Source organism: Lagopus leucura, unplaced genomic scaffold (genome assembly GCF_019238085.1).
Source record: "Lagopus leucura isolate 7727_CA_CO unplaced genomic scaffold, USGS_WTPT01 Super-Scaffold_73, whole genome shotgun sequence".
NCBI classification, from domain to species: domain Eukaryota; kingdom Metazoa; phylum Chordata; class Aves; order Galliformes; family Phasianidae; genus Lagopus; species Lagopus leucura.
The window spans coordinates 71,235,255-71,257,053 of record NW_024962252.1 but is presented as its reverse complement, the minus strand read 5'-3'; the positions used below and the strand labels follow the sequence as shown (position 1 = coordinate 71,257,053).

Genomic DNA, 21,799 nt, shown 5'->3' with positions numbered 1-21,799 from the left:
ATACAACCTGGAATTTAGGGGAAAAAAAATACTGACTTTCACTTAAAAATAAATAGATTTCACTAGCAGACATGCTGCACAACATTTGAGGGCCTAAATCTGACTATGCATGAGCAAAATACTCAGAATGAATTCAGTTCAGGCTTTTAGTTCTCAAAGAAGGACTTGGGAATCATACAGAAAAAAGGCAGTGGTTGTTGCTTCTCCTACCATCTTCAAGCAACTATTATCATTGGGTTTGTTGTTTTATGTTTCGTTTTGTATTAAATGGTTTAAGATTTCTTTGTTTATTTTTCTTGATGACATAAGTAGAGAAACAAAAGTATTACAAACATTGGTAAGCTTTTTCATGTTACTTCCACATTCAATTAGCAAGAAGTAATTCTGGAATGATAATTAAGTGGGAAAAGCACATAGCTGTCTGGGGAAACACAGCACAGGGTAAAGATGTCTTGACTGTACAGAGGGAAGAATTCTATTATGAAGAACAGTAAAAATGTTAACCCTAGGAATGAATTAAGTGAAAGGTAAGAAAATAAAGCTCCCTCTACTACTGAGAATAAGTCAACGCAAATGTTAGTCCATAAAAGAAAGAGACTATACGAAAAAAAAAAAAAAAGCAACAAAATGAACAGGAAACAAAAAGAGATTCATAGCTTTCCATCATGTTTGTTGACTAGTGAAGAAGAATTTTCCAAGTCAACTACCATTGATAAAACAAGAATTATAATAATCCCACATTTGCAAGAACAGAAATGTCAGAAATGAAAACTACAGTGCACCAATACCATGATTTCCACTGAATGTCTACCATAAGATTCAACACTTATTTTCCAGGCAAAAAGGTCAGAAATGTGACAAGACAAATTCAGTATCCTTTGCAAAGAAGCTTCAACATTGTGCACATCAGAAACATTATGAATGCCTAAAAAGCAAGTTAGTGATAGGTTGCAACAATTATCCATCTTCCCTGATTCCTAAATTCATAATTCACCACTATTTTCTTAATGTTTTTCCTGATTTTTAGCAGTTATTCCCCATTTATATATTAAGAATTGAAAAATGATGACTCAAGGTGGGAGTAGGTCAGCGAGCTCATTTAGACATCGGTGTCTTTGCCTGTACTTTTCCACAACTTTCACTGCAGAATAAGGACTGAAGATCTGCAAATACCTAGATAACTTCTCATGCCATGGAAAGAAGAAATCTCAGTCTATTTCATCTGGTTTTAGCCATTAAAAAAATCAGTGTGTTTCTAAACTTCTAAACATGTGTAGTGAGGAAAATGTATGACACGACTTTAAAGGAGACACTTCAAGTTTTCACAGATAAAACATCTGCACATTTAGCATTCCTCTAACCAAGTCTTAATGGGGCAGGGAAGGCAACAACCACTTGTTACGCTTGAATGAAAAGAATTCCACCACTACCCTCAGGGAATGAGGTCAACGGCTTCCTACGCACCAGCACCATTTCTGAAAACTTTCTGTAAGTATGGTTCCCGATTGGCTCATTTATTCATGCACAATTCTTTGTATGAGCTGCAGCTCTATTCCCAGTGCTCTAGAGGAGTGGTGAAGAGGAGCTGTAAGCCTATTTCCCTCCAAGGTGGGGACCAGCTGCTGGCAGTTACCGCAAATGCTTGCGGTTACTGAGGCCTGTTCTTCGTCTACCACCCTGGCTGGACTCAGCAAAGCTGGGTCTGCAGATGGAACAGCCCCTGCTCTTCAGCATCTTGCAATTGCCTTGGAATCTAGCCAAAACATTGTGGGCCTCAGAAAGCCACATTCTCTGCAAGAGTTATGATCACAGCATGATCACTTAGCATGTGCAGCACTAGTGACGGACCTTTAATAGAAAGTAGATTTCAGACAGCTTTCTCAGGAAGGAAGCTCATTATTAGGGGACTAAAGACACAGTACAAGCTCTCATAAAAAAAACTTTTTCTCTCTGAGAGTGGTCAGGCACTGGAATGGCTGCCCAGGGAGGTGGTGGTGCCGTCCCTGGCAGTGTTCAAGAGGCACCTGGATGAGGAGCTGCGAGATCTGGTTTAGTGCTTGAGGTAGCAATGGTAATGAGAAGACAATTGGACTAATGATCTTATAGGTCGTTTCCAACCTTGTGATTCTATGATTCTACAGTTACTGATGAAAGTGATGCTGGGTTTCAACTATTTTTTTTATTCCAAAGAAAATTCCCTTTTAAGGGACTTACCTTCTCCCGTGCCAGCGAATCCACAGGCTCAAGACTGATGGAAGCGAGGAACTGCAGAGTTGATAGACATAATCCACCTGCTAAAAAGGATCATGCTGGAGCTGGTAAGAACCACTGGCTGTACAATCCAAATCTAATTCACTTAACCAAGTATGAAGTCCCTACAAAAATTTATTCTCTAGCATCTTGACCACCCAAGGTCACAGAAGAGATCTGAAACCAACAGCCCAAGGTGACACCAGTCCCCAAGCAGGCAAAGGACTCAAAAAACCTAAGTATTGCTCCCAAAAGGTACTCTCATAAACAAGCAGAAAAAGAGCGTCCCATGACATCAAGTTATACTGCAGTATTAACACAAGTAGAGTCAAGTTAGCACTTACATATGTTGTGAACTGGAAAAAGAACTTCAATGCTGAAATTAAACTACTTCATATAGGAGCTGGCATGAAATTCATTTGAACACCTTTCTTCGAAGCAACTTATGTAACTTCGAAGCATCCACAATCAGGACATAAGACAACACTATCAGTCTTCTCTGTTTCTAATTTCAGAATGACTGACAGATCATTATAATCAGTTCAGGAATTTAAAAACACCCTTTCTAAACAAAGCTTCCTGTACTAATAGTGTCAGTTAATACAATCCTGTACGTTAGCATAAAACACTGTTTTAAAGTATGCGTGTATCAGTACAGACAGATACTATGTAACACTGCACTATCTGAAACAAGGAGATAGAACTGGGTACAATTCAAGGGTAACAGAACTTACTTCTCACTGGATTCCCAACTCCCCACTCTCTACAGACAAAAGCCCCGTGTATGGTGTCCATTACAAAAGAGAACCCTTTGGCATTAGCCAATCTCACATCACTAGGGCAAAAAAAATCCCAACAACTAAACAACAAACCCACACCTTTACCTCTAATGCTGTGTCTCTTGAATGCATACTCAACAGCAATCTTTGAACTGCTCTTGGGATATTATCAGTAAAATAGTACTTTCAGTGCTCCTACATTTCCACAACTTTTTTTTTTTTTTTTTGTAATCCTCCTTGCCAACATTATACATCTTGAGACTCTGACCTCTTCAGCATCTGAGGCCGAGAAAGGCTTCCTCCACCAACTTCAGAAGTTGTTTTTTTTCTACATCTTTGCTACAGCTTCATCAGAACTCACCACCATTACAAAGCAGTCAACAAAGTTGGAATTTTATACCGAGGCATCGCTCTTGCACAAAGTTCAACAAGTTAGTATGAATTTGCTTCTATTATCAGTTCAGTATGCCAGACTGTGTACTGCCTAAAACAGTTGTATGAAGATTCATCAGGCACTGCAACATCTTTAATGCCAGAGCTCTCAAGATGCACAAGTCCAACCACCAGCTACTCTCAACAGCTCAGGGAGTCAACATCTACAAACATATTTCCTTCTGAAACTAAGAATTATGCACAGAAAGCAAGTCTTCCAGAAGCATATCAAGTTCTAAATAAAAAATGGCTTCACCATAACAACAAACCTCCTCACAAACCCTTAAGAAGCATTAACTTCAAAATGCCGTTTGATGTAGGGAAGTAAATCTTCAGAAAAAGCATATATTATGCACATATACCCTAAGTTCTTGCATGACAAATACAACCTACGGAAGATCTCTGTTATTGGTTTGTAGGTAGCCATTATATGGAGTGGATGACATCAACAGGATGGAAGAGAGAAACCATACACACAATCCTGAACACCAAGAAACTTCAGGCACTTCTGACAACTTAGCATATATTAAATAATATTAATATATTAGAAACAGCTGAGTTTTAAAATAAAACCCCTCAAATATCACTTATCTTCCTTGGCATTTCAATTTTACTCAATACTCCAAATTGAAATAACTAGATGTTTCTAAAATAAATAAAACTCATATTGTTTCTTTTTGGAATTATTTCTTGGAAAGTGTGTTTCCTGCAAAAACAACTGATGTGAGCTCTATTAAGATAGCATCTCATCACACCACTGTTTATTCTCATTGTACGCTGCAGATGAATAGCATCTGACAACCTCACAGATGGAGAACCAAGACATAGAAAAAGACATCCACAGAATAGATGCAGGGGTTCTGCCACCTAGTGGCATTTAGAGCCTTAAACTATTGTTTCAATTGTCTTTATTATTTGTAACTTTACTTTAATCTGGAAGCATTTGACAGGAAAGAACAAAATACAGAATGAGGAGTTTTACTTACATTGAAAATACTAGCCATGGGGAATGAGAACAGGACTGTGTAGCACCAAAGGTGATGTGAGTTTCAGCTGAGTCTTTTCTAGCTGTCTGGATATTCACAATGTCTCTTCATCCTACCTCCAGTTCACATAGATTCTCTTTGGCTAATACTGAAATTGATTTTATCTTGTATAGTCCCTCTCACAGTCAGCTGCCCAGTTTCAGTGCTTCCAGCAATATAACATCTTCAAAATCTCTATCCATTTAATGTAACCACTGGATTCTGATAAATCTCAGAAGTTACCATGGCCAGGAAATAGAGAAAGGCAGATGCCAAAAGACAAAATCAGCAGAATCACAAAACTTTCATTTCCTCATGATATGTCTAAATTATAGTTTAGCAATGTAGAGCTTTTGTCAGCTCTACAAGCATAAAGGATTTCCCTGACGAGTTCACAGCCTGGACAGTTATATGGAGGCAGTAGAGACAGGACCACTGGAGCACAGGGGCAACAACGCTGTAAGACAACGTGTTAACAGGAATCCCCCTTTTTGTCAAGCCATAATCTCAAAAGCCCCCTTTTCCCCTTGAGATTCAAAGCCAGAAGCATTTTAATGCCTAAACTAGGTCAGCCTTTGTTTACACAAAACACAAATGAGAAAGGAAGGATCACTCATTCAACTTATTTAGGATCAATCCACATCATCAGACTACAAAGCCCAGAGCAGTATATTACATCTTTCCCTTTTTGGGTTTGCTTGTTTGAAAGAAGAAAAATCTTATCAAAGACACTCAGAGAACACACCTCACACAGACAAAACCAAGTAGCTAATAACTTGATTTTGTATCTAACATATATGCTGCTCCAGCAGGAGTTTTGAGACTGTACTTTGAAATTGTCTCATAATCTTACTAGGCTATAAACTCACAGATGTTTCAGGTTCCAGCCTCTCTTCTGTGACTCTGGTAAACTTTCAGCATCTCTGGGCTACATCTACTACAGCTGCCTTAACGCTGAGGTTGGAGCATTTTAGTTTTAGCCCAGGAAAAAGGAGAAAAAAAAAAAGGAAAGATCACCAAATCACCAATACTATACAAGTATAGGACATACTATGTTGTTTTCCATTTACTTTCTCAAGTTTTTCCCCTCAAAGTCCATAGCAATCCCTCTTAGTTTCTTAGCAGTAACCTATTTGGCAAGTATAGCACTCAACAGGGGGGGAAAGGAGGAAGATCTGCCACGAGACCACAAGTAAGCCACATTACTGCAAAGTTATCAGTGATTTACAGATCTGTGTTGGATTTAATCTGAAAATGAAAGGAAGAACTCTAAGTTACATTTTTTGCTCTGTATTGCACAGGTTTGAATTTCAGCTGTGTAATGTCTCACTGTAAAACAAGCATGTAAAAACTACCATACCAATGAAAAGCAGTGCACGCATACCTTGATGTGAAACCACGTTTGATCACTCAGTGACGAATTTTTATGTCTTTACAGCTGCAGTGCACAAGATTTCTGCTAAAAAGCAAAGTTCTCTTCCCCTTGTCAACAAGCTAGCAGCCTTCACGGCAATATTCCATAGGATTGAGAAGGAAAAACAGAGATTGTTGGAATAAATGTGCTGGCGAGGCATAACTTCGCAAGTGGAGGACTGTGAGTAAAAGCCAAACTAAGATTCTTCTGTCTGCAGCTGCCTGAATCAAACCAATTACAACCCAGAACAGACAGTTCGGCTTTCTTACTGTGAGCATTTGTAATGTAGTCTACATTGCAGAAAGCTAATTACATTATTGAAACATCCAGCCATCATTTAAAAGAAGATGAGGATGAACTTTAGAGAAGGCGCATCTTTAAATGAAAACCGTGGTAATCTTGTGTTCATACCAGTGCTGAGCAGTTCTGACAAAGTTCATCTGCAGCCTAAGGAGCTTCCAGAGCACAGCAATAAGGTATAGTCCCTAAAGCAGGGACAGTCCTCACATAGAACTGTTAAATAGAATATGTGTTTCCTCCCATTTCACACCCTGTCTCTCCCAGTTTATACTGCTTGGCTCACTTGCTGCTTTCAGCTTCTTGGAAAGATGAGATGAAGAGTACTGCCTTACTACTTCTTATTTCAGAACTTCTGGATGCTACAAGAATCTTGTTGACTGGTGACAGACCAGTTCAAAAGAGTTCATTTAGCTCCCAGCACCTCTAGAGCTCTGGCACATGAGCTCCAAGCTCAAGACCTTCTACCCAGTTTATCTGCTTCACAGTATGACAAAACCCCAGCAGAAGGCAGCCAGTTACCCTGTCTGGACACTGAAGGCAGTAGCTTACATAGAGGGCAGGTAAGGACTGGATTCTCAGATAAGTTCCAGAAGTGCATGCCTGAATGCTGGAGTAGACGGATTAGCACAGAATACAAAAATTTGAGAAAAAAACAACAGTATTCAGATCATAATTTTATTTTTATGTCAAATGTGATCTATCCAAGTAAGGAATAGCCTCACTGCCCACGTGCTTTAATATAATAATAATTATAAAATAGTGTTTGTTTAATGGGTTACTTTATTCTACACTTAGTTCCTTATCCAGTATTCTAGTACAATGGTCCATGACAGTTTACTGGAGATTTTTTTTTTTTTTTAAATTAATGTTTGAAATAGTTTTCTTCAGAAGCATCCAGATTTGCATTTTTATTTAAGTTGCAGAATCTCCATTCTCACTTTCTAGGCTTTTTAAAAAGAGCAGATTAGTTACTCATATTGCAAACCCTCATAAAACAATCAATACAAATAACAGAAAAACCTCAAAAGAAAAAGATGAAATAGTATGCTTTTGGCATCACTTTGTCCCCTACTCACTTTTGCAATGACAACTGAAGAGAAAAAAGATCAGACCTACACACAAAAGTGTGCCAAAGAGCTGGAAGCCCTAGCTCAGATGGCTAGAATGTGAGGCATTTCCTCTACTAGAGTATGTGACTGTATCTGCTAGCCAAAGGTCAAAAGCAGATTTAAGTTTCCAGGTTTATTTTTTTATATTTTACGAATCAATAAAACGTTTTCTTTGCCTGTTATATGCCAATGCCAAACATGTTTAACATTTAACATATTAATTCATTCCTTTACACAAGTTGAGAGTCTAACATATGTATCTGACAAGTCATTTAAATTCCAGCACCTTAAATTATGTAGATTGGTTTGTCACTATGACAACAACTTTTACGTGTCTGTAGAAAGTTGATCATACAAAAGTACTGGATGTTCTCCTTCTAGCAGGAGTTAAGAGTTAATGAAAGCTTTGCTTCTTCTGGACAGAAGGGTGGAATTTACATCTGTTAACATAAGATGATGTAACATATGATTCCACATGAGCTCTTTAATGCACATATATTTATTTCATGAATGAAGAAGGAAGTTTTCTTGGATTTAAGCGAGGTTGCATGGTTGTGGTTTTGGTGGTTTTTTTTTTTTTTTGGTTTTGTTTTTTAAACTTACAACACTTGAGGGGAATCTAGAACAAAAGACGGCAATGCACTGGGAAGGAGGGAGCAGAGCTATTACTCTTCTATGCTGAGGCTAAGAAAGTCTTTTTTTTTTTTTTTTTTTTTTTTTTTGAGACATTCACTCAATCTTGTGGTCAGTGCTTCACTCATAAATATGCACTTTTTCTTCGAGTATTTGTGTAGAAGATTCCTTCAGCAGTAACCAGGAACACAGATGTGCCCAAGATACAGCCACAGTGAGCAGATAGATACCCTAGAATTTGGAGTGCAGATATTTTATTTTTAAATATCCACAGAGGGCACACATGTGCCATCTACATTCAGGTTCAGCCTGTAAAGATACCAGCCTGAGTACCATTTCATTGCAACGTCACAAGGGAAAGGTACAACTGAATCCTAGGAGGCCCATTACAATTAAGTAATTTCCATACTCTTAACTGCACATTTGGATGTAGTTAATACTGTGAAATAAACCTGTTAATACTCTTGATGAAGACAAAAAAAAAGCGTTACAAGAAATTTCTAAGATGATCTTATAAAGATTTTTTTCCTCCAGTTTGAGAGGAAAGGTGTGTGCAATCAAGCAACGCTTGCTTATGCTGACCCCTGAAGTGCACAGTAACAAGCAAATGAGTGGTGAGCTCAGAACAAAACTTAATGCCTACATCATCAGATCAGTCTGTCAGTATCAGTTTACAGCTGGTTAGATTGAAGTACTCATGCCTACAGGGAAACAAGAAATTGGTTTGCACCCCTCCTCCCCTCAACCTTTTCTAAAAGGAGAGCACAGATTATAGATTTGTCACATAGCATCAACTAATAACCCAGAGAAGAAAGGTTAGCAATGCAGAAAAAAATTGAAATTATTCTGTCCATCCCCACAGGCAGATAAGAAAAGTAGCAAGACATAGATCAATAGGGATTCTGGTAAGAGTTTTAATTGTTACAGCAGTAGAGCTGTTATCTGAAGGTGTAACTCTATCAGAAAAACAATCATATCCAGGAATACAATGGCAGATATTTAAAGTGAGTCACATTGTACACCCAAAAAAGGCTAGCCAACCAAGCAGGTATGAGTGCTCTAAAGCACAACCTCAAGATTAATCCACAACAATATCCAACTTGACAATTGCTTTTGAGTGTTTATTACACTGCAGTCTTTTACACACTTCGTCTGTGTCCAGAAACAAGCTAAAGCTTCTTTTCCTTCAGATTAGCACTCTGCTGATGGTGGAGCTGAGAGGAACCCTAGCTTAATGAGGAGGAGGTCAGCTAGAGCCCAGAAATGTGATCAGCAATAGATAAATCTCCTCTGCATTTACCCACACACAAAAGCAACAGTGAGAAGGCAAGTCTTGTCCCACATCAAATAAAGTAACACAAAGAATACCTTAAATATTATTAATGTTAAAAAAAAACATTAAAAAAACCCACCATTTTTGGAAGGGGAATCATTTTACTTTTCTTATTCTATTCACAATTGCAAATAATAATCCTTTTGCTTTCTTACTGAGCAAGATGTTGACTTTTACATAATATTTGATAAAGACATCTATTACTGCATTAATTAGCAAGTGCTTTTATATATGGGGGAAGAAGCATTTCATCTTCTAGCAATAAACAGAGATAAAGACAGGCTCACATTTTTGAAATGTTTAAGTTGAAAAGCATTCACTAAGTTCTCAAGCATCTTGAAAATGGTGCAGCTGGAACAGCTACATGAATATCCTTATTCTGCTTAGTTGCTGGGGAAAACCAAGTTTATTAACCATCCTCTATCTGTGGGATGTTCTGAAATAGAGCAAATGGAAGTTTTCCAGAAACACTGCCTTTTTTCTCCTTTCCCCTTCTACCTTCAACCCTCTGCAAAGGATTATTTTAACTTTGCTGAAATATCCCCAGAAATGAACCAGTTCTTAGTATCTTGCCTAGACTCTAGTCTCCATCCATAAATTCTATAAAAGACAGTTTTACTGGTATATTTTAATTCATTGCATATTGAAGTCTGTTTCATGCTGCGGACGCTGCAAAAATATTGATAATTTTTTTAATTACTATTATTTCTTCTTTCATTAGAATAGTCTTCATGAAATAATGAAAGGTGTAAATTTAGAGACAGAATTGAAATACTTTGTCACCATGCTAACACAACTGTTCAGAAGTTACAAGTGTTCATATAAAGTACTTTAAGAAAAAAAGAAAAGGGAAAACTATGAAGTCTACTAGATGCGATCAAACAAAAGAACCATTACTATTTAACCAAAAATAGTTTATTAGTTACAGTGACATAATTATTGTCATATTGACCAGTCACTGATACGAACTACAAGCACTGGATATGCTCATCCAACACTTGCTTATCTCAATTGGTATCAACGGACCACACATCCAAACAAGATTTGCCCTATCAGAACAAGACTTATGACCCAGCACACCAAGTGCCACAGGAATACAGCTTTCTACTAGCATCAATATTAGGATAATGTTTACAGACCATTTAATTCCAGACCTTTGCTCAGGTCTCTTCTGTCACACAGAGAATTTTTGATCCTTAAAAAAAATATATATATATCAACACTGCATCTGGAAGTGCTCTGCCAATGGTCACCTGCTGCATTTTCACTCTATTCCCCAACTTTAACAGAAATTAAGGTCAAGCATTCTTTAAAACCTGTAGCTTGCCACTACAGTTAAGATAGACGTCTTTCAGCACAGCCTACTCACCAGCAAGGGAAGGAACATTTAGAAGGCACTGAAAGCAAGATCCTATCTGCTGTAAGATTTGTCCTGTTCTTTTTCTCCCCTTATAGAGGATTCAGATTCAATGTATTACATTGTATTCGGCTTCAGATGAAAGCAGGTAAGCATCTGAAACAGAAGAGCGCAAGACAGGTACTGCTTTGTCTCTAGGAGCAGTGCTTTGACCATAAACACCTGATAGCCAGCTTTTTTTTGTTTTTTACTGCACTATACTGTGTCATACTGTCCAAGGCTATAGCCTACAATTAATGTTATCCTTCTGTTCACAATAATCATGTAAACTAAGAAAAGAAGAAAGAAAGAAGAAAACTAAAGTGTAACATATTAATGATCTGGTATCTTTTCCATGAATTTTACATACTCAAAGAATTTGGATGTAGAAAAAGAAAAGGCAAGAGTAGCACCATATGAGCAGGTCTAGCACAGAAAGAAAATAAGCTCAGTTCCTAGAAACAACATATATTTATATTACAATTTACATTTACAATGAGCCATTTACACAATGCTAACATCCCTATGTTTTTGTTCTTGTTTTTAAGTAAGCTGCCCAAGAGACTGTTTCTTCAGTTTCCTTTCCTAAGAGTTTATGCAATACAGCCTTTCCTCACTACTACGCACAGCATTATCCAAAATTGGGCTTAATTAAGTTGTAAGAGTCCAGACAAATACAGAAATATCAAAAGCAGAAACTGACTTTGATATGTCTGTGAATCTTCCAGAAGGGATTCTTAAGGTTAATTTGAAATTTCACAGAACAGATATTCACTATGTGACAAATCGTTAGAAATAGGACAAGCAAATAAATAAAGTAGAAAAAGATCATGCTTCATCTGGGAGCAGTTCTCTGACGAATCAGAATCAAGAAAGGTGAAGTCCTGCAAATTTAACACTCTTCAGTTATGCTGTTAAGTCAACTCACTGCCAGATGTCTCACTTTCATAAGATCCTTCATGAGTTAGTTTTCACTTCTCTCCCCCATCCAGTTTCCAATCCCCTTCAGGGGAAAGGAGGAAACTTATGTCAATATTCTTAATTTGCATTATTTCCATATCAAACATTTATTCTTTCTATATCCATGTATTCAGGAGAGGAAAAATAAAAGCTATGCTGCAATTTTCCTTTACTTTTTACATGAAATTTTGCCTTTGGATGCATTTACTTGGCTCTCATAAGCACATTCAAAGGTAAAATTTGGACCTTTGCCGCAATCACATTCCTTATTGCAAATACATGCCAACCTTCAAAGTTCAGTTATTTGAGTAAAAACATGCATTAATTGTTATGCGAGAGGAGTGGAAAGGATATCAGATTAAACACATCTGAAAGTATTTCACTCCCCTCCATGCCTAACAGTTCAGCAAAAAAGCTGGATTTACTCTATTCTGTTTTTTAAAGGTAACCATCAGCTATGAAGACCACAGAAGTGAAGTTTAACACAAAACTCACACTTAAGAACCAAACAAGCATTTCGGATAAAATTACCTTCTCATATTTGTTATTCCAAGACTGGTCTGACAGGTATTGCAACATTTGCAGGTATAAAGTTATTCAGTTACATGCAAAAAATAATGGAATGCAAGGAGTATGTTGCAATGAACAAGCTTAAAAAAGATACCAGCAACTTAAAAGCTTTCTCCTTTCACCTACGAAGGACAGCAGAGAACGGCTTGGGAAGGCACAAGCCAAGTAACTGAGAGAAACTTTTAAAATAGGAGTTTCAGTAACAGGAGATTTTACATGCAGAGATGCAAGAGAAGGTATTCTTTTACTGAAAACATTAATCACATATTCCATCAGAAGACCACACAAGTTTTATCCACCATACTGTTTGTGAAAAGATTGGGTTTAACCTTTTCACGTAAAAGTTTCTCACTTCATACCAAACTGTGCAAAAACAGATGATTTATTTCTGCTCTCAAAGTTCAAGTTAACACTGACATAACTAAAAAAAAAAAAAAAAAAATCACCACCTTTGCTAACACAAATGGCATTTATGCTCTCGAGGACTCAAGAGTACCTCTGTCTTTGGATAAATCCAGGTATTGGCATGACACAAACACTGCTGCCAAACAATTTTGAATAAGCAGGCTAGCATCAGGAAGTTTCTCATCTTTGAGGTAATGAGCAGACTGACATCTTCAGTAAACCCTGGTGAAAAGATCTGAGCCTAGGGCATCATTGCAAGACTACATGCCTTTGATCCATGACTTCTGGCCCCCCCCCACTTCCTAAAGGAAGGGGAAATAGCTACTTCAAAATCAAACATTTTTTAGAGAGCAAGAATTGCCACCATTTCCTCTGATGAAGGAAAGCAGCAAAGCATGTTCCCTTTCCATGGCTACTTAACAAGAATGCAGATCCTGAACCGCTTGTGGGAGAACAGGAACAGACTCAAGAATATCCTCAAGTTTCTGTTCTTTATAGCTTTCCTAGACTATTTAAATTCCTGCCAGAGCCTGGCATAGAGAAAGAAAAACAAATCTCAGAACTGAAACAGTCTTAGAAATTACTGAGACCAGATCACTCCAGGCAATGACTTTCCAGTGGCTCTTCAAGGTTCAAGGAAAAGTTTCAAGATTATTTCACTGGCACTAAACAGCAAGCTTTCAATGCTGCAACACATACAAACACCCTGCAATCCTGAAGAGTAAAATTACCTTCGCTTTCACTCTTCAACCACAATCTCCAGTCTCTCACATAAAATTTAAGATCTGATTCTTCTGCACTACTGCCTACAGTTAAGTTTTAGCAGATTGTAGCTGCAAGAATATGTACATGCAATTAGACTTCTGCCTGTGACTAAGCAGACAGATGGCATCTCAGTACTTTCCATCCTCAAGCCATATTATCCACAGTCCACCTCAGTGGTTGTAGTTCAATTGAACTGCCATCATTAGCAATCTCTTGAATAGTAACAAGCCTTGTACACCCAAGAACACAGGATTTCCTGAACCACATCAGAGCAGGCACTAGTCAAGAAAAAAAAGCAAATCCTAAAAAATAATAAAGCAAGGAAAAGCACGACGCAACATGGATCTACTATTATTTAGTTATGTGATAGCTTTCCCAGACAATTCTTTTCTAGCTCAAAATGTGTGGACTTCCTCATAATAGAATGGTTCATGACTTCTATTAAATCTTTCATACGGAAAGTCACTGACTGCCCATATAGAAAAGGCAGCACTTTAAGCCTGAAACAAGGTTGGGAGACCTCTGTGCACTTTCGTACTTTCTGTTATGTGTTAATTGAAGAGAAAGTATCAAATCTTTGAACAGTTACAGTATGCCTACACTGAGATCAGCAATAAATTATCTACCAAGTTCTACTACAAAACCAGTTCTTTCAGATGTATTCAATGCTACTGTTTTCCAGAAAAACAAAGGCACAGAGCAGGCACAGCCTTCTTCAGTACCTGTATTATTGAGAACCTAGAGTATCCTCTTAGGATGTTCTTGCATGTCAACACCATCACCCCTACTGAAGTTACACGCATATACTTGGGAAATGCTCTGTCAGTGCAGGACAGAGCAAGTCCTCAGGACACAGAATAAAGAACATCACTTTTTGACCCTGTCAGTAACATTAAGCAACACAAGGCTGAAGCCCATGCAGCTTGACTTAGGGAAGGAAGGACAGATGCACAAATCACATCATCAAGCACAATAACTTTGAGTGAACTGGGGAGTAAGCCGTATGAAATAGGTAGGCAAGGAAAAAGAAAAGAGAAGGCATGGCAAGGTGGAGGTAGAAGAAAAAAAAAATGAGGTGATCAAGAAGGCAGACAAACACAAACTGGTAGGAGAAAAAAGAATCTTACATAAAGCAAATGAAAAAACTTTGAGTTAGTTGAATATGCAACATGCAACAAGCCCAGAAGGAAAGACCACACCAGCTAAAATAAAATGACAAGAGGAACACTTGAATGGAAGAATGCAAATACGAAAAACAGGAAATTAAAGTAAATGGCAAAGTCCTGACCTCTAGCACATGCCTTTTCATATCTGGAAAGGGGACTCCTGACTTTGGCTCATTGTTAGTTGACTGAGAATATTTATGAAATAGATTAAATATATACAGGCAATTTTGCCTTTTGATTAACTGTACAGGTTGACATAACTGGCAACCACAACTAATGGCACACTGGCCTCAGTATCTCCTGTGCATGGATCCATGTACACGTGGTGCCATTGGAACAGCCTAACTTCACACTCCATTTTTTCTTCCAAAAAAATTAATATATTAATGCAAAAATAAAAATAAAGGAAAAAAAAAAAAGTCACACAACTAATTTCAGTAAGAACATGCAAATCACACTGCACACCACTGGCCTCTGTGATGCCCTTATATCAGCTGCTCAGGAAGCTGACAGAAAGGACCTCTATCAAACAAGTTAATACCGTCCAAGATTTAAATTGCACAGTTAAGACTAAATTAATGCAGTTACTTGAACCAGAGTTTATCTAGATGGGATGTGCAATACAAACCATTCTTAACTGCCTAGTAACTATCCTCAACAGAGCAGAAAGAAAATGGAAGCAGCTAGTTTCTACTTTTAGCACTTTTCTTCTGTGAGCTCTCTTCAGGAACTGCGATTATGGTATATCCATCATTCAAGTACTTGACTTGTGAGTTTTTAATCACACTATCTTTAATGGTCTGTAGGAGATATGGTGAAGCGAAGAAAGTTAGACTTCAAATACTTAGTCCCATTTTTTGTGACAGATTGTTAATCGTGGTATTTCAACACCTGAATGACCAGCTTCATTTCTTCATGTTATTTATCTTCAACAGACAAGCCAAAATACAGAAATACACATTAGTGCTTCAAGAAAATCTTAGTTGGACATACATAACAGATCTTACGAACCATTCATTTTTACATCATCCTACAGTTATGGCTCAGCTTGCCTTGAAGGAACTGAGGTTTCTCAATTTTAACATGCTCAGAGCTCTCAGGTTTGCACACAACCTAAACCATGTTTCAGGTTGACTTTCCAAATGGCTGAATTCAACTATTAGACTTCAAACTTTGAAAGCTTGAAAACTCAGACAGCAAACACTGTATCTGACACATCAAGATGGCTATCCCATTTCATTCAATAGACATGGCTTGCTTAGCAAAAATGCACGTGGCAAGTACAAGCGAGTAAAAAGAGTTTGTAAGCTAATGGAAAGGAAGAAGAACAAGACAAAGCATTTAATCACAGAAATAAGAAATAAGTAGTAACACATTTAAAGAAACAACATCCATAAGCAGTAAAGCATTCAACCTCTAATCGTAGCTTAAGAACTCTACTCCCATGAACACTACGGAGTATCTCCTTGCTGCATGTATATTTAGAGAGAAGGGATAACATTAACAGTGCAGAACACAGTAGGCAGATTTGACTGATTATGAGTATCATATGCAGACAAATTAATGCTATGCTTTGAAGGAAAAAAAAACAAGTGTATAAGTTAGTGTCAATGCATAGGAAAAGATCTCCTTCCTGTCCAAATAATGTTAAGTTTGAATGAAAATATTATTTAAAATGGTAGTTAAAAAAAGCAAGCTACCATGCTTGGAGCAGTATGTTTTGACATTGTAGGAATTAACTTAATTGAAATCCACTGGAAATTTATCCAAGAAAATGAAAAGAATCTGAAATGTGGAAAGCAAATTAAAAATCAGTAGTCTCCTTTTTTATTTTAGCAGCATCTGAGCTTGCTGTAGCACTAACATTTGTATCTGCCAAATGTGTTTTTGTGAGAAGCGAAGTATTATTTCAACACAAATATATTCATTGGAATTGGCTTTATTTTACTGTCCTATTACTAATACTTGCTGAATGATGATTTCTTCCCATCTACTGAGGAATACAGATGGCTTTAACTTCAAGCAATTCTCAGTGATCGGGGTTTAACAGGGAGGATGTAAATGCAAATTCACCTTTTTATGCAAAAGCTGAATCACAACACTCAAGTTATACCTGCAAGATTTTTAGCGTTCCAGTGGTACTGCAGCACACTTGCCAAGCCCATCATTCTTTTTAGAAATGGGAAATTAGCTAAAACAAGAGGTTTCTGAGAGCAAGCTACTCAAAGAATCAACCTTCTTTTTCTATGCCAATTTACAAAATAAATCATTTTCTTCACTCTGCAAAAAGGCACCCTGAACAGATTCTCTTAGCCAGTTAAACGCACAATGAGTTGTTATGCTAGAAAAAGTTCTAATGAACCTCTACAAAATTAATCACACATTGACAAGTAAAAAAGAAAGCAGCCGGTAAGGTTACTTAGGAACATATATGCTACTGCCCACTACTTCAGCAAGGATAGAAGGCCTACACTACTTGTGCTTCTCTTATTTCTCTACAAAAACAAACAAAAAGCCACTAACCAAACAAACAAGAGCATTTGTACCCCTTCAGGGATCAACAGCACAAATGATGATAATGAACATGTTTCTGCCAGCTATGTTTTTCTTACAAGATCATCTTGTCACATAAGAACGCGATGACATCAGATCACATTCTCGTAACTCAAAAGATAGCATCTTTAAATATGACTAGTATCCTTATAAGTACATTTACTTTTGCATGTGATGTTAAACTTCACTTTAAGACAGACTCACTAAGCAGGTTCATACCACCAATCAGCTTTTGCATGTTCCCAGACGCACTGGGAAACAGACAATAATTACAGCATTACAGAAAGGACCTGAGATCAAACCTTGGACAAAACAGTCCTAAAAATACATCACGTGAATTGTATTACAACTGGACATGTCTGAGCCATCTCACTTTCTGTTCAACAACAATCATACATCATGTACATGTACAGCAGCATAAACATGCGCCACCTAATACAATTTCAAAGGAACACAAAACAGAGGAGTACTAGCAATAAAGTAATGCTGCATTATGTAATCTTAAAGAAAATAGCAATTCATGCATACACAAAAATACAACTGTAATCAACAACTTCTACTTCTTGTTTTACACCTTTGCTATTAAGATCTCTGGCACTCCTCAGTGCTTCTAAAAAGAGTTTTTGCACACTGCCCAACAGCCAAAAATCCAGAAAGGTAGCTACCACAAACCGTATGCTCATGTAGAGAATGTTCACAGGTTTTAAGATTGAAACCATCACAACACACACAAAACACAAATCATTAGTTTCTTCATTCTAAAATTTAAGCATTTGGAAGGCTAAGATTGCTAAGTTGTCTCTTTCTGAAAAGCAAATAATTGCCTTCTGAAAAACAGAAGGCGACAGGTATCTGACACTACCAAAGTCATCCTAAAAAAGAATATTAACCCGATTCCAGCTTTCAATCAAACACATGGAACGATTAACTCAGAATTACTGATGATGACTCCTTACCTTCAATCCTTTTCAAGGCTGACAGGCAAGTATCCCGACTTGGAAACTCAAATGGATTATTACAGGTCCGAATAGTGTCACATTCACATTTCCCGTTGATTATGTTACAACCTGTTATAAGGTTTTCATTGCATGGCTCAAATCCAAGGAGCTGGTCATCATCCCAGTTTTCATCTAAAATAAACAAGCAGAAAAACTTGCTATTGATTTCAGTTACAGTATATAAATTCAGCTGCTTTGGGGTCAGGTGCAATTCATTTCAAATTTAACATTGAGCTAAACAAGATAAGACTCCAAAAGAATGGATTAATCTAAACGATAAGATTTGCCAAATACTGTGCTTCACAGCTGTTCTACTGCCCATTTTGCCCCAGTTACTGGCATTGTTTACTTCAATCAGCATGAAGAACTGTCACGTTTCGAGGAAAAGCATAGCTGTAGTACAAATGAGTAAACAAAATAACTTCTACAGATACTTGAAGCTGTATTTATCATGGAAGTGAGAATGTTGGAGAGAACCTGCAGCTGTTAGAGAATTCAACAGTAAGTTAGAAAGAGAGCATAATTAAACAAGTTTTAAAAATACATCACATAGAATTCACTCCACAGAGATGACTTTTTACTTCAAAAATACTGCAAGATGTCAGGCCTTTGATTTTGTAATATGACCAAAAGTGAGTTTCCCAACACCCCTGAACAACCATTATCATTCCAGGAGAATTGTTCAAGCACATTCTGCTCCTTGCTGTCAAGTGAAAGGGGAATGTACCAGGGCTAGAATGCATCTCTTTGATCTTTCTAATGAGTCTGATGTATCTGTTAATTCTCATGTTTCTATTGTACAGTTGTCCATTACTTCTCCGGTTACATGCAGTGAGACTATTTTCCCTTCTCCAAAATGGAGTTTTTTCTCTCCACAACTCTGCTGTGACTGCAGGTTCCACAAAATCTCAGTTCCTTAGATCAACAGTACATACAGCAACATTCAACAGACTAAAAAAACTTAAGCAAGACATATACTTCTAGGCATGAGGTATTTTTAGCTGTTGCACGCTAGATCATTTTCCAACCTGCCCAGTGTACCAAATCAAGTACTATAAAATAGTTATAAAAATGCTCTGCTGACTTCTAGATGCATCCCATAGTCCTGAGGGAATTAGCTAATGTAGCCACCAAGCCACAAATATCAATGATATTTGAAAAGTCATGCCAATCAGATGAAGTCCCCGGTGACTGGAAAAAAGGTAACATCACACCCATTTTAAAAAAGGATGATTTCGGGAAATACCAGCCTATCAGTCTCACCTCTGTGCCTGGGAAGATCAAGGAGCAAGTCCTCCTAAAAGCTATTTTAAGGCACATGGAAGGCAGGGAGCTGATACAGGAGAACCAGCATGGCTTCACCAAAGACAAATCCTGCTTGACCAACCATGCGGCCTTCTACGATGGTGTCACTGCATCAATGGAAAAGGAAAGAGCCCCTAATGTCATTTATCTCAACTTCAGTAAGGCCTTTTAGTACAGTATCCCACAACATCCTTCTCCCCAAATTGGAAAGACATAGATTTGATGGAAAGACTGTTTGATGGACAAAGAACTGGCTGCAGGACAAAGTCCAGAGAGTAGTGGTTAATGACTCAATGTCTGGATGGAGATTGGTGATGAATGGTGACCACCAGGTATCAATGCTGGAACTGATACTGCTTCATATCTTCATCAATGGCACACTCAGCAGGTTTGCTAATGACATCAAATTGTGGGGTGCAGTCAACACACCAGAGGGACAAGATGCCATCCAGAGGCACCTAGGCAGGCTTGAGCAGTGATCCCAGGTGAACCTCAAGGGATTCAACAAGTCCAAATCCAAGGTCTTGCATGTGGGTGGATGCAACCCTCACTACCAATAGAAACTGGGGGATGAGAGGATTGAGCGCAGCCCTACCAAAAAAGACCTGTGAGTACTGGTGGATGGGAAGCTGGACATGAGCCAGCAACATGCCCTTACAGCTCATAAAACCAACTGCATTCTGGGCTGCATCAAAAGAAGTTTGTCCAGCAGATTGTGGGAAGGGATCCTCCTACTCTACCATGCACTGGTGAGGCCTCACCTGGAGTACTGCATCCAGATATGGAGTCCTCAGTACAGGAGAGACACAGACCTGTTGGAGCACGTCCAGAGGAGGGCCACAAAAATAATCCACAGAATGGAACAACTTCTCCTACAGGACAGGCTGAGAGACCTGGGGCTGTTCAGCCTAAGAGAAGAGAAGGCCCCAGTGTGACCTCAGAGCAGCCTTTCAGTATCTAAAGGGGAACTACAGAAAAGAAGGGGACACTGTGTAGCAGGGTCTGTGGTGACAGAACAAGGGGAAATGGTTTCAAGCTCAAAGAGGGTACATTTAGGTTGGATATAAGGAAAAATAGTCTTTTACAGTGAAGGTGCTGGAAGAGGCTGCCCAGAGACATGGTTGATGTCCCCTCCCTGGAGACTTTCAAGGGGAGGCTGGATCAGGCCCTGGGCCCCTGTTCATTGCAGGGGAGTTGGACTAGATGGCCTTCAGAGGTCTCTTCCAACTCAAAGGATTCTACGATTCTAAAACATCAATCTACAATCTACAGCAGCTTTCACCTTGCAGTTTCTAGTAGTTCACCTCAGATTTATATACTATCAACAAACAAGTTTTCAACAGGGATCCTGCTAAGAAACACTTTAAAAAAGCCAAAACATCTTCCAGCTACACAGCATTGCTGTTGCTCAGGTTTGTTTAAAAATAAGACAGGGATTGAAGTATACAGTTTCAAATATTCCCTGCTTGCAAGATTTAGAACTTTTCATGCTAAAACAGAGTTATTTTGGAGAAGTAAATGACAAAATAATCTATCTATACTGGCAAGAAAATCCCTGCAGAGCACTCCTCTATTTTAATGAAAGAAGGGGCAAACACAGCATTGTCTAAGTGAACAAGCTGCATGGCAACACATGCAATGACACAGATGGTTGTGCTGCCATGTTTCTGTTCAGAACACATCACTCCAGATTCTGACCCTAGGAGCATGTGGAAAGCAGAGACCCAGACATGTTTGGGTACCACAGTCAAACAAGCAGGCATGCTGAACAGGCTGGGCACTCAGCTGACTCCAGAGTGTAGCAGCTGCTTTTGGACCAGATGCTGAGCACTAGCCATGCCATCAGGCAAAACTGCTGACCCAGGCACTGTTGACAGAGAGGGAAGCATTAGTTCTTATCTACACTTATGCATTGTTCAGAAGGAACATATGTCCTCAGCTGACTCATGCCCCCTCCCTACGCAGTTCCACTGACAAGAAGAAATGAAGACTTGCAGGGTTAATAGATTCCTGTTAAGCAATTCTTAGTCCCAGATATCCTGTAAGCTACACCTTAGAGTGAGCATCAAAAGCTGCCCTTTACCACAGCAGACTGCAGCCAAACATGAACTGTTTTATCATTCAGCAGTCTGACACTGAACCAAAGCTTAAAAACTGATAGCAAATACATACGCTGAAGCGGATGTGTAAATTCTGCTCAGAGAGATTTGCAGAATATCAGTCAACTTTCTGTTTGGGGAAGAACAAATAAAAAGCAACAACAAAAAAAATCCCACACCTCCACTAAACCAATACCTGGAAACCACAAAGAGTTAAAAAAACAAAAACACCACCAAACAGTTAAAGCTAAGTACAGTAGGTGATCTAGAGAGAGCATCACAGCTGATTCTCACCAGCATGTTTCTC

The 21,799-nt window shown here is 38.3% G+C and overlaps 1 protein-coding gene across 1 annotated transcript in view; it reads right to left on the bottom strand.

Moving 5' to 3' along the window:
* Nucleotides 1-21,799, bottom strand: part of CRIM1 (cysteine rich transmembrane BMP regulator 1) — a 164,604-nt gene that overhangs the window by 131,468 nt on the left and 11,337 nt on the right. Inside the window, exon 2 of the mRNA XM_042883649.1 lies at nucleotides 18,047-18,220. Coding sequence (XP_042739583.1) covers nucleotides 18,047-18,220 — 174 coding nt within the window. The remainder of the gene's footprint in view (nucleotides 1-18,046; nucleotides 18,221-21,799) is intronic.